Source organism: Mugil cephalus, chromosome 16 (genome assembly GCF_022458985.1).
Source record: "Mugil cephalus isolate CIBA_MC_2020 chromosome 16, CIBA_Mcephalus_1.1, whole genome shotgun sequence".
Classification (NCBI taxonomy): Eukaryota; Metazoa; Chordata; class Actinopteri; order Mugiliformes; family Mugilidae; genus Mugil; species Mugil cephalus.
In genome coordinates this window covers 10,824,750-10,838,355 of record NC_061785.1, presented here as the reverse complement: position 1 = coordinate 10,838,355, position 13,606 = coordinate 10,824,750, and the positions used below count along the sequence as shown (strand labels likewise).

At 44.0% G+C, this 13,606-nt stretch overlaps 2 protein-coding genes across 2 annotated transcripts; one reads left to right on the top strand and one right to left on the bottom strand.

Moving 5' to 3' along the window:
* Nucleotides 1-6,298: 6,298 nt before the first annotated feature.
* twnk (twinkle mtDNA helicase) lies at nt 6,299-10,651 on the bottom strand. Its single transcript, XM_047608143.1, has 7 exons — nt 10,567-10,651; nt 9,685-10,345; nt 8,813-9,515; nt 7,938-8,178; nt 7,747-7,854; nt 7,516-7,657; nt 6,299-7,215 (listed from the first exon to the last, which is right to left on the bottom strand). The coding sequence occupies exons 2-7, from the start codon at nt 10,318-10,320 to the stop codon at nt 6,844-6,846; spliced, it is 2,202 nt and encodes a 733-aa protein (XP_047464099.1). The 5' UTR covers nt 10,321-10,345; nt 10,567-10,651; the 3' UTR covers nt 6,299-6,843.
* A 201-nt stretch (nt 10,652-10,852) lies between these two features.
* On the top strand, nt 10,853-13,279 carry mrpl43 (mitochondrial ribosomal protein L43). The gene is made up of 3 exons (XM_047609316.1): nt 10,853-11,112; nt 11,669-11,775; nt 12,583-13,279. The coding sequence occupies exons 1-3, from the start codon at nt 10,982-10,984 to the stop codon at nt 12,798-12,800; spliced, it is 456 nt and encodes a 151-aa protein (XP_047465272.1). The 5' UTR covers nt 10,853-10,981; the 3' UTR covers nt 12,801-13,279.
* The last annotated feature ends 327 nt before the right edge of the window (nt 13,280-13,606 follow it).

The window sequence follows — 13,606 nt, the reverse complement described above, 5'->3', positions numbered from 1 at the left end:
CTCCGCTAATCTCCTGGAGACTGTGCGTGAGCAATGTGTGGTCTGCAGGTTCGGAACAGCATCAGATTTACAGTCGGAGCATGTCACCTGATATCAATATTAACATTTTTGGCAGGGCTCCGTGCTGCCTCTGCATTATTATTTTCCTGCAGCCTGCCTTTGTCACCGTGGGCTGGAGCTGCAAGGTGCCAAAGACTCCCTCAACATAGTGCGCTCACTTCGAACCTCATTATCGGTCGATGTAATTGTGTAATTTAGCAGCCAAATTCAATTCCAGTCATTTCACGCGGGGTGTGAAAGCAACATCTTAATCAGTCTGTAGTTTTAGTGCAAAAAAACTAGTGGTTTTGAAATGCAGCGTTCACATGTGCCATGTGCTTGGCCGTATTTTTTTTTGTTTTTTTTTACGTGTCTTGATGGTGGATAGTGCTCGGAGTTGGAGATAATCAGCTTAACTGACCATGCTTGTGCCGATAATGCTTCAATTAACCGCTCTGGTTTTCAGCACTCGGGCTCTCCTGAAGCAGACGGGCCAGTGTGTGCACACAGTCTGAGGAGATTACGCCGAGAGGGGCCTCCTTTGAAGGCGGCCATGCAGACGGCTAATTTGAGAGTGAATGGCCATTTTCCTCGGCTCGGCCGTCTCCACCTCGCTGTCTTCTCCCCTCTCTCAAAACGAATCAAAAAGAAACGTCCGGGGTGTGAGGTGCTGGAGCGCCGCCAGGGAGACGGAGGCACGCTAATTCTGACCGCTTGCTTAAGTGGAATGAGGCCCTCCGCTCATTAAAATCCGAGATGCCTACCTCTCAAAGCCTCATTTAACAGCTTCGTCATCTGCTCCCTTCTCCACAGACGCCACTCTTCTAACCACAACCTTCCCATCTCTTACCACTGGAATTACTGTCACCCAACCTGACCTCTTATTTAACCTCTATAAGAATTTCCCACATATATATATATAAAAAAAGCCAGAACTGCTGTGTAAGATGTGACACCCTCTCCAAGTCTCTTGAGGGCTCTTGAGCAGCCTCATGGTGCCAGGGCATATTAAGCCCCTCTACATTCTCTTTAGCCAGATCTCTGCGTTATATAAGCCCCGGGCATGCTCTCTCAAAGTGTGGAAAAAGGCAGAGCGTGGCCGGCCGAGCACGCAGGTGTTTACAGTGCAGCCCTGCCACTTGGACGGTCGGCCAAAAAGGGCCTGCCGCTAACGCTACATGACAGGTTAGCATTTGAGACACGAGCACATGGTGTCCGCAGAGAGGCTGCAGGGAGGATGAGGGGGGCTGCTCGTAGGAAAAAGTAGGAGCTGGTATGAGACAGGCTCAAGTGCAAGCTGGCTGACCTTTAGACGGGCTTGTTAACGGGCAATCTGCTTGAGGCCCCAGCCCAGGAGTCGGGCCCTCGGGGGCTGACGAGCCGCTAAACTACAGCAGCGGCAATGGGCTATGTTTTCAGGGACAGCAGTAGGCCTCTCTGTGATGGGGCCCCCGCCTGACACATCTCTGAACACGCATGTCGTGTGCATGAATCTTAAAAGTAGCATGACAACGGTCCTCACTTCAAAAGGTATTCCTGTAGAGAGTGAAAAATTCAAGAAAGAAGAGGAGAAAAGAAAGCAAGACAATCTTACTGACATCTTAAGATTGAATATTGTCTCTCTTTTGTTTCTGATGTGGCACATCATAATCTTGTTGCATATTCTTGCACAATGATGACAAAGTTTTATCGAATAGAAGAGTGTGCGTGCCTACTGACTAAAATACTCCAATAGACTGTGTGTAGGTGAACCCCTCCACCTATGCCACCTAAAGAGATTCTCAGTCCAGTTTAGCTCAGCTTCACTTGCAAAGACCTTCAAAATGTTTACTCTGCTTGTATTAAAGTGGGAATAGTATATGCACGTATATGTAAGAGTATATGCAGTTCTTTTTATGGGATTTTTAGCAGATTTGGTTTCTATGATAAGCTGAAACCTGAACTGCTTCCTGGTCCATGAGCACAGAGGCGAAGATGTGCGCATTGGTTATTAATACACACAGCAGCAGGCACGCTGCTGGGCAATATGGGTCAAACGTGCCGGGTGCACGTGAGCGAGGCAGAGTAAAGCCCACCCTCCCCTTGCATCCTGGCATTTAGGGGGTGGTGGGGCATCTTGAGTCAGCGTCTGTGCCTGCAACGCCCTCTGGTCTGTCCACGGGCGACGTAAGTCCTCGACTCGCTCGAGCTGCAAAGCCGCGGAGAAAGGAGGCACAGACTTTATGAGGTCACAGTGTCAGTTGTGTCGTTTATGAACGTTTCAGACTAACAGACAATAGCTAGAATCATCAAAACTTGTATCTAGTGCAAGGACAGGAATGCAACGTCCCCCCCTCCCACTTTGATAAGAAAAGTTACTTATTTCAAAAAGAGATTTTTGTAATGTGACAGACACAGTGTCCTGTTGAACCTGCTCTACATACTCCATGCACGCAATGTTCCCACAGCATGCTCTGTCACACTTTCTATTTATATGTCACTCTGGTTCAGAGAATATTTTCTGCTGCTAAAACTGGGGTTAATGAAGCAGAATCAAAACAAAGTGCCAGAAATGTTTAGCCTCCAAAGATCCAGTTAACTGCACTTCGATGAATGACATCTGGCACAAATATGTTTCAGGCAGCTCAACAGCGAGCTGGTCCAGAGAGGCTTTTAGACCGAATCATATTGTTTCCTCTGGTATAACGTCCTTGACCTTGGAAACCGCAGCAAACACAGCAATCTCAACTCAAGGCCACTTGTTCTTGAGCGATTGACTTTTCTGAGAATGATTAAAAAGGGGATATCTGTAAATATTTGCCTCTCTCAACTGTAAGGTATTATACTTCGCAAAAAAAGCAGAAAGCTGTTGTTGCATCAAAGGAAGAAATCTACTCCATCCTGAAGCCACTAGAATGTGCAAAAGGAGAATAGAAAATACTGCAAAAAACTGCATTCATAAGCTTTTGTGCCAAGGGTTAACCTCCTGAGACCATGCGTCCTCATATGGGGACATTAAGTTTTAGGTTTTATTGCAGCTTATTCTGCTTCATTTAAACCCATTGTCCTCGTTAGTGGACACTTTAATCTACCAAATACCACTAGATGGTAAAAACATGATAGCAGGCGTTTCATTGGATTCATTCTACGTACGATCATAGGACAAAAGTGGACGAGGAACAAAACCCCATCAAATTCTACAGTCAAAACTTATTTATTTATGCTTATTAACGTTTCTAGTTTGATAAAACCTGCAAATTTATCAAATTCTGTCAATAGCAACAGGCTACAATGTCGCTAATAAGCAAGTGCTCCTTTGAGGGCGTTGGGACTTCATTGTTCGCAATGCTGGTTTTGCTGTACAGGTATTAAAATAAACAGTATTATATTTTGTCACACATTGGTGACTTTATTATAATACAAATAATGAAATAATCCCAGTGTCCACGTATGAGGACATTGTTTGTTTTGTTTTGTTTTTTCAAAAACTAGTTCTTCCTGTTAAAAGATTATGCTCATACATCTTAGGTCCTACTGATCCCAAATACCTTAGAGAAATTGAAAATGCAGACCAAACAAAAGCTCAGGTCTCAGGAGGTTAAACAAAGTAACTCGATCCTGTTGAGTAGGGTTATTAAATATGAAAAACAACCAGCAGCTGCTTAGCATAAAGAGTGTAAAGCAAGGCTAAACAGCTAGCATGCCTCCAGGAAGTGGCTATTTTAGAAAACAGAGACATAAACTGTGATAGATACTAACCTGTAAAATCTTCACGTTGTTAGTTCATGGACTGAACTGAAGAGATATGTTGATTTTTGGATTGGTGAGGTTGAGAAGTCTTCCTGTTTTATGCTAAGCTAACTTCTTACTGTTGAGTCTGGCTTGAATCTTTGATGGACAGATGTGACAGCGTCTCCTCATGTAACACCCGACAAGAATGAGATAACTGATTTCATCTTAAACAATGGCTCACAGAAGCACAAACGTCCTCATCTTTTTCAGTTTGCCGCACCAAAGCCACTGGCTGATTAAGTTTGATTGACGGTCCTTAAATTATGTCCAGACTTTGCTCAAATAGTTGGCTTAATGAAGGGCAGCTAATGGTGCGGAGAGCTACGCATGCATCTCATGTATCCATGTATCCCATCGACGGCAGCGGCGGCATCGTTGTGGATCACTTCACGAGGCAACTGATTATTTCTAATACTCGTCATTTTGTTTTCTGTGGATTTGGGGCGATGAGGGGAGTGTTTATCAGCAGCTGAAACATCTTTTCCCAGCCTCATTTCACATTCCTCTCACATCCTATAGCGTTTTTGGTGAATTCCTCGTGTTTGTTTCCTTCTTGATTAAGAGCCGCGCAACTCGAGTCGTTTCATCTCCTCCCCTCTCCAGATGGCAACTATTTGAATAGGCATGCAAAGCTCTGATCAGTGCAGGCCATTCAAAACAAAAAAAAAAAAAACGAGAACAATCAGACGTCCAGTGTTGCGCTCTCACGTACAAAGAGATTTCAGTGTTTCATCTCCTCGTCTCGCCACCTGTTTACTCAAGAGAGAATTTTGAAATTACTTAAGAGCTTACTTGGACGGAGCTCAGAATCACGTTAAAGTTTGATGACTTTATGAGCATGTTTTTTGTGGGGTTTTTCCGAGGGGCTGGCAGGCGACAGAGCTGCCATCATCTGGGTTCAGAAATGCCTTGAAACACAAAGAGCCCCATTCAGAGGCCTCAGAAGCTGAATCCCACACCCACACGGTCAAGAGGACAGCCAGACCCATCCAGCACACACAGCCTGGAGTCATTACGGAAAAGCCCTGTGTACTTAGACAGCAGTAAAACATTCACAGGAAAACATACAGCGTTACAAGAAGGTTCAAAGAGGGAAAAAAATGGGGGCGTAAGGATGGAACGAAAACATGACCGTCTCCCTCCTGCCACCTCAGCGACGCTGATTTACATTTATCAGGATTTATCCCCGCGGCTTCCAACAATATTTTACAGTCTCAGTTATCACTGAAGCCCCGGGTGCTTGGTTGTTTAAGCTGAGGGCCGGAGCCAGGAGCTTCCCTGGACCGGCCTGTCAAAGACGGAGCCAGCGAAGGAATCAGAGACGGAGACAGAGACAGAGAGGGGCTTTAGTCTCTGTGAAATCCATCCAGTGTGAAGCAAACAGTTGTAAACAACTGCACACAGTCAAAAGCTGCGCGGGGCCTTCAGCGGCTCCCTCTGTGCGGAGTATGATGAATGGCTTCGTGGTGCGTCTCTAGAGACGGTGGATTTGCCAACTACCGATCTGAAAAATAAATATAGACTTAGAAATAAGTGTGTTCATGAGAGGTTTGTGTCTTGCTGCTATTAAAATCGGAACACGAACCCCAGCTGAACTGTCTGCAGCTGAGTTGCATTGTGGGCGATGAAGGTGGGATTTAAAAGATTCGCCAACAAAGTTTAATTTTAGCATCTGAAAACAAAATTATATTCACATTGTTCCACGTGACGACATCACCCCGGTCTCGTCTCCGGTGCGACAAGAACCGTGGACCGCCTGACGTCCCACATTTTTCAAAAGCGTGCCATTCCCGGGGTGAGATAAAATTCATTCAGTTTGCGTGCCAAGGCTGCAAATCATCAAAGGCCCTGATATAAAACACACAAGCACTTTCATTTTCCCACACTGAGCTATCGCCTCGGTGTCCTAAATCTGAAGTTTATTTGGGTTTTGGAGCGACCGTGACGAAGCACGGCCATCAATACACCCTGTTGCAACCCGCCACCGTGGAGCACGGCGCCGAGCAGCGCTGTCCTGTTTGCTGGGAGATTGCACGTGTAACCTCACACCAGCTTTGAGACACTTTGCATTTATTAAAAGTCACTCGCTCTTAATAATGGATTGCGTAAGGTGACACTGGAGCGGAGGGAGCGGGTCTTCCCGTGGAATTTGAGCCCGCTTAATTGTAAGTAGTCAAAGGTGGTAACACTCGGTTAAGGATAAAAAAGAGGCCTTAGCTGTTCCTGCAAATTACCATTCAAAATGAAGGGATTTCTATCAAAAAAATCTTTTTATTATCTTGTTAATGCGCCTAAGTGCGTTGTGTCACTCTTGTAGTTACAAATATATCCAGCAAAACTAAAACAGTTCCTGCTGAGGGTAGATGAAATACACATGCTCACTTGTAACTTTTGAAATTAAGAGACACTTTGCTGAAGGTTCATTCTCATCTGTTGTGCAGTAGCACACGCCGCCCCCTGCTGGCCACGGATGGAAACACACTCCACATCTGCGTCAAACGCATTTTATTAAAAAAGAAAATAAATCATGTTGTACAAAAAGTCAGTAGAAGGCTCTCCATGTCATTGTACAGGTGCTTGTGTCATGGCAAGCAGACAGTGATAGTTACCGTGAAATACACCCTTATAAACACTAAGTAACATTTGAAGCTTTAAACATTTTAACGGAGAATTCAGTCTTAGCGTGCAGTAGGACCGGCTTTAACACTCTGTAGTAGTTTTACATGTACGAACACTTTACAGTCAATATTTCACATCTGGTTTCACTGTCCGTCCATCCTTTCTTCCTTTGATGATAAAGTTAATCTTTATTAATCAGAATTTCCTGGATTCTGAAGGTTTCTTTGTGGACTACAATCAAAGCTGTTCATTCATACGTTTCATCTTTTTCTATTTATATATTTATATTCGGCTTCACGTTATGGACATAAAACTGTCTAATGTTGTGTTTCCCTACAAAAGAGTTCAGAGTCGTGATCTGCTTTCAACCTCAAAATGTAGAGCTGTTCAAACTCATCCTCGATCAACGATGAATTACTTGGGAGCGGCTCCTTTTTCAGTTGCGGGACTCTTAGCGGTTCTCGGAGTCATTTTGGCCACTTTCTCAACCTTCGCTTTTTTAACCTCGTCTCCCAACTCCGCTTTTCCCTCCGCCGCTGCCGCCACCGCCGCCGCCACCTCCTCCTCCTTCTTCTTCTCATTTCCTGGCTTGGCAGCGACCTTCCTCAGCCGGTGTTTGCCCTTGATGAGGGTGGAGAAGGTGAGCGAAGACTTGATGAATTCCAGGGGGAAGATGCCCACATCTCCGTCGAAGCGGTTCTTGGTCACCTGCAGGGACCTGCGGCCGGGACACGTCACCAGCTTCTTCTCCTGGAGGATGAGCACGTTGTCGGCCTCTTGGCTGGCCTGGAGGGGGAGTTTTTGTAAAATAAAACAACATTCACTTAGTACAATAATGGTTCAGGCTGTAGTTAAGAAAACTAATTCTATTTAATGCGTTATCATAAGGATCTGCACATTTTATCTGACTTTATTAATTAGTTGTGTTAGGTCCTCCTTGCAAAATCCTGAAACTAGCTTCATTAAAATTTTTCCCCGATGGGCTGCTTCTCATTAAAAAAAATTATGTCAACATTAAAATGGTTCCGTGCCTGCTCCTCCTGTTCAGTGAAGTTTCTTTGAAAAAGTGAAGGTTCCCAGCCTTACCTTAGCCGAACCAAAGATGGACGCCGTCTGCAGTTCTCGATCATCCTCCTCCTTCCTCGGGTGAATGATCAGAGTGACGTGGCAGCCGCTGTTGGTGGCGAACTTCCTGAACACTCCAACAATGTGGTCCTGCACAGCAAACCTGGATCACATCAGGAACAAAAATGGCATTTTAAAACCACCCAAACAAGACTCACTGGCTTATCTTTCCCATGTCTCAATTTTACCTACTTGTCTACTGAGAGGTTTTCCTGTCCCATCATGAACTGCAGATTATCAATGATGACATGGTTGATGTCATAGAGGTAGACAGCATGCTGCATGGTGTCCAGCACGGTCCTGCGGACGAGGTTCAAGAAGGGTCAGACGGTCCAACTAACAAAAATCCTGAAAAACCTTCCTGGAGCACAGTTCAGACTTACTTGATGTTCTGCTGACCGTGGAAAGTCATGAAGTAAAGCGGCAGCTCTTCAAACTTGTCCGCCCAGAAGTCGTACTGCTCCAGGTTCTCCTCCAGCTTCTGCATGGCAAACTGGGTCAGCATGATCTTGGCCAGACGCACATTGTTGATCTCAAAGCTGCCCCACAACGTGTTGACGCCCTGCGTGCAAAGGTCCAGGGCCAGCTCACTGATGAACGTGGTCTTCCCGCTTCCAGTCGGACCTGGTGGGAGGACAATTATTATAGATGACGAGGAGTAGAAAAAAAGAAGATAAAACACCTCAGTGATGTTTGCACCTCAAGTTTAAACTCTATGCCACCTTCAGGACAGTTTAATTCAATTCTTTGTTGATAAGACGTTTTTTCATATATTTTTTTAATTGATTTAAATACACATTAACATGAATCAAACATATTCTTTCAGTCACAAACAAGCCAAGACCTGTCAATCAAAGCCTCCTGTACCCATAGGACCCGCCCCTATCGCTGCTCAGCCAATCACAGAGCAGCATTTTACACGCTGACTCTGTCAGGTTCCCTGCAATTGGCCGAGAGCCCCAGGTAATTTTCAAGACACACACTGTAAAATAAAATAAAATAATGAAAATAATATAAAATATTTGAACCTGCGTATTATTTTTACAGTTTAATATTGAATTCAAAATGATGATAAGAATGTATATTTACAAATAACACTAGGCCGAGTTTAATATAGAAAGCACATAGTAGGTAGGTTGGAGGTCCCTACTTAATTAAAACGTTGAAGACTCCTGGTTTATAATGTAAATTACTATGTTTTAAATGAAGCAACTTCTGCTTGGGTCTTCAAATACTGTCAATAATAACGTCACAGTACCTGTGAAAACAGTCAGTTCTCCCCTACGATGTCCCTTCAAGATCTTGTTGAGCTCTGGAAACCTTGTCCACTTCACTCCAGCCACCTGGTCCCTGTTTATCAGCTCCCCGTACACGTCCTCTCTGAGCTGCTTGAAGGACACTATAGACTTGTGTGACGCTGGGATGGAAGCTTTGATGATGCGGGTTAAGTTCTTGCCTTTGGCCAGCGCCTCCACTGGGCATGGCTGGAACTCCCCCGGACGCACCAGCGAACAGCGCCTCAGACCCAGCTTGCGGGAAAAGATCTTCGATGCCTCCCAGGAGCGGATGTCCCCCCCCAGCCACAGCGTCACCCGCTTGAACTGCTCCAGGTGCGGCAGCAGGATCGGTGGGAGGCAGCTGACTCCACGAGGAAGAGCGACGCTGGGGAGTCCCGTGGCCTGACTCACGGCCAGAGCGTCCAGCTCATAGCCGGTCACCACCACCTCCGAGTCCATTCGATTCACCAGGGGGAGGCCGAACAGGTTGTAATAGGAGCTGCTCTTTGGGACCGTGGCCTCGTTGTAAGTTACTTTGTCCGTGTCCGTGCTTTGGGCGGAGAGGAGCTTGATTCCCTTTAAAGAGGAGTCAGGTCCACTGAACCAGGGGAAAACCAGGCTCTTTGTCGGCTTGAAGAGCTTCACACCAAACTTCTTCAGGGTGGCATTGGTGATCTTTGTGATCTGAAACAAAACAGATAATTATAATCCTGTGAGGAAAATACACGAAATCTGCAACTGTGTTCTTCTTATCTAGCTCTACAATTAGATTTATTTTCAATTTCCAATAATTCTAAAAATAAATAAAGTATTTAAGGCAACAATCAAAACACTAAGCGACACCCAACGATACCTGGAACATGGTCTTAATCGTCTGAGCCTCGTCCTCTGGGAGGTCGGTGAGGGGCACAGAGCTGGACCAGATCCTCTGCACCTCCATCAGCTCCCTCTCCCTCTCGTCCTGCTCCTCTGCACTCTCCGGATACTCCAGCAGCACCCGGGGGCTGAGGAACTCCTGCTCCTCGTTCTGCATCACCTCCAGGCAGTCCTGCAGGTCCTCCCAGCTCCCCTCCACCAGCGTGTCCTTACACAGGAACTGCCCCGTGGTCTTGTCGACGAACAACGAGAAGCCGTCCTTCCTGGCGGCCGGCTCGACGAAGATGCTCGGGACGTGCAGGCAGCTGTAGCCATCGTCGAAGGGAACATTCTTGGAGCGCAGAAACTGTTTGATATCTGTGAATGTGACGGGGCTCAAAGGGAACTCTAAAGTGGAGCTGATGTCCTTTTTGTAACACCTGGCTCCACTGTGTGCCAGGGAGTACTTTGTATCCCTAAATCTTGGGACATATGTGGTTTCTGCAGGTCTGTGAAGGAGCCTCTGAGTGAGGAGCCTCAAAAATAGGGCTGAAAATGATCTTTGGTGGTGAAACTTTGGGGGCTCCACTTGCATGAGACAGGTGGAGCCCTTCTGCAGCACGCACCTCCACATTAGTTATCTGGTTAGCACAGTGGACCTGCAAAAAGATAACATCAGATCGATACTAGAAACGTACAATTATGTTTTAAGCCAGATGACCTAGCTAGTCAGAGAAACAACAGTGAGGCAGAAAAAAAATGTATTTTTTTGTTAAACAGACGAAAACGTGATACAGAAATGAGCACGAATGCACACGAAAGCCTTAACTTAAAAATATATCACGTTTAATATGACAACAAACACAAAAAAACAGCTTACTGGCTCTGAAGTTTGCCCTCTTTTTATCCCATGCTCTACTAACCCGGGCTTTCAGGTGCGTTTACAAAACAAGTCCGTGTGAAACACAGAGACATACGCAACGAACTGCAGATGTTCACTGTATAAATTATAATAAATATGTATACGTATAAAAAACGAAATGTACGTTTATAGATATAAATGCAATGTTAAATGTTCATCCGCCTAACATATTTTTATTTTGTCGATGAATCGTATTTTCTTTAGCCGTTATGCCAGTTACGTGTTTCACTCCGGAAACATATTTCCGACGGACTGCGCTGCTTACATGCCCGTCAAGTCGTCCTCTGTGAGTTTTGCTGATATTTAATACCTTTATCCTGTTTATATTTTTTGTCGGTAGCTGTTTGTGAAACCATTTACTGGAGGTTAGACAATGACATCGAGAGGGACGCCGAGTCGCTTCCTGAAAAGCGTTCTTCAAAACGGAGTGGGTCGGTACGTCTGCCAGCTCAAACGAGTCTCCATCATCTTCTCCAAAAAAGCGCAGAGCTCGTTGGGAGTCAGGTAAAAACCAAAACAACACATAACAAAAAACAGCGAGTGGTTGACTAAAGTCAAGTGTTATGTTGTTTCAGTTTGTTCTCAGTCAGGAGCAGGAATCGTGACCTCTTCCTGCTTATCCTTATTTGTATATTTTTATTTCTTTATTTTTTTCCCCCTTTCTGCTCTCAGTAATTAATTTGTCTCTCATATAATGGTGCATGTAAGCATTTGCTGGTCATACTAATATAGATATAATTTAAAATTTTACATGTTGTAATAGGCGTTTATTTTGTAATGGGATTCTCAGTGTGAGCTTATTAATAAATTGTTGAAATATTCGTCTACATTTCTCAATGGTCAATGGCGGAATTTACAATATATTCATTTACAATACACCTCCACCTCCACTTTATCTGTACAAGTGCAATAAATTGGAAATGGATCATTTGGATTAATATTGTATTTTGACTCAATTTGTCCAATGAATTATCACCCACCCCTACTGCAGAATGACTTCAGATCTGATTTGTGTCTTCTTCTTCTTCTTCTTCTTCTTCTTCTTCTTCTTCTTCTACAGGGACTTTGTTGAGGAGGGAGTTGTGGACTATGCCAAGAAGAACCCTGGAACTGTTGTGTACGTGTCTCCACAGCCCTGCAAAAAACCCAGACTAATTGCAGAATACTGTAAGTGCCTACGATTTTGTGTCTCTATCACACATTTGATTGAACCTGAGTTTCTGTCCTCATTATTGTGCTCTTTTTTAAAACATACTAATTATGGTAACATGTCCATGTGCATTCTTCTGATTATTAGTTGATGGTAAGTACAGAGAAAACAGTTGTGTTGACTTTCTAATCTGTCAGACTCTCTGGGACAATTATTAAAATCATTTTAATTATTAAAATAAAAGTTTATTGTTTGTATATTTTGAATTGTTCCATGTGGACAAATATAACATTGTTGCGTAAATTAAGCTGACTGCAGTGCACTATTAACTAATCATTGAATTGAGTGAATAGCAGTTGAATGTAGTAGCAGTTTTAATCACATATCATTTCTTTTAAGCAAGTGAACACATGTTAGGAATGTCATTATTTAAGTTTTAGATTTGTTTTTTAAGTAAATTGCTTAATTAATGAGAAGTAAATACTAGCTCTCTGCCTTTATTGTTAATATCAGAATTTAAATTGTATTTCTAATCCAGTTTGCTCCATTTTAAACATGGTTTGATGATGCTAGAACACGCTGCTCCCTATTACACTAATGTCTTTAAAGATAACGTTTAAAGTTATGTTCAGCCTTTTTGGTTAAATGTGTGACAAATGTGTAAGTGCTCTTAGATGCTGTAGGGGGCAGCATAGCGCTAGTTTTTTGGAGACCTCTGCTCAAATAGGAGTTAAATAACTCCTATCATAGCATCACCCAGAGTCACAGCTGTCCTCTTTCAAGGTACTCGTCCTCAGTTGTTTCCTATTTTTCTCTTCTCGCAGTAAATGGCACCGTGAGGGAAGAAATCATTGCAAGCAAAACATCGCCGCAGATTTTAGAGCTTTTGACCAAGATGACCAATCAGTCAGGTCTGGACATCATCCGCATCCGCAAGCCCTTCCACACAGACAATCCCAGCATCCAGGGCCAGTGGCACCCTTTCACCAACCGGCCCCTGTCTATCGGCATCATCAAGCCGCAGAAACAGGCTGACGCATAAGGACTATACAGTCTTAACCGTATGGATTGTGTTGTCTTGTAACATTTGATTTCCATTTGGTCTTCTTTTCCTCCAAAATGTCTGCAATCTAAATTAAATCACAGGTCAAGCCCCTCCTGTGAAGGGTAACGAATGGATAATTCTGCTGCCTGAATATTTCTGACCAAGCCCTTCTGTCTGCTGGCAGCAAAGCTACTTGGAGGAAAATGCTGCACGGTAGCAACTCTAAATGGCACGTTAGAATTGACTTAAAACGAATCCATCAGCGGCTCGTCAGCCGGCATACTCAAGGTTATTTGAAGTTTAGTGTAATACACGTCGCACAGATGGAACTTTTCATGAATTAAAAAAAAAAAAAAAGATTTTTTTTTGGTTCACATGCTGTTGTCTGTGTTTAAATTTAGATTTTCTTTTTGAGTTGTGTTGAGCAGCTTGTCAGAAGATGAAGAGGGAATAAAACAATTGTCTGAAACATTCAATTTACGTGATTTAACTGCAGTTAGTGTTCCCACGAGACAAAAAAAAATTGTCCTACATATACTTTTTATTTTATTTTTATGGCGCACATGTCTCTTAGCAAGGACGCTCTCAGGTTTTAAAGTACACCCTTTGACAATCTGGAGCTTAAACGAACATGACAGATGGTTGTGTGATAGCTTGAGGGACAACGCTTAACCTTCAGCGTGAGCTGTCCTCTGCAACAGGAACAGAAAACGAACTCTCCCCTGGCAGGTGATTTGTTCAAATTCAACAAGGCGGATGTTGGCAGCACCGTGTGCAGTTCTTTGCAGTTCTCACCATGACTC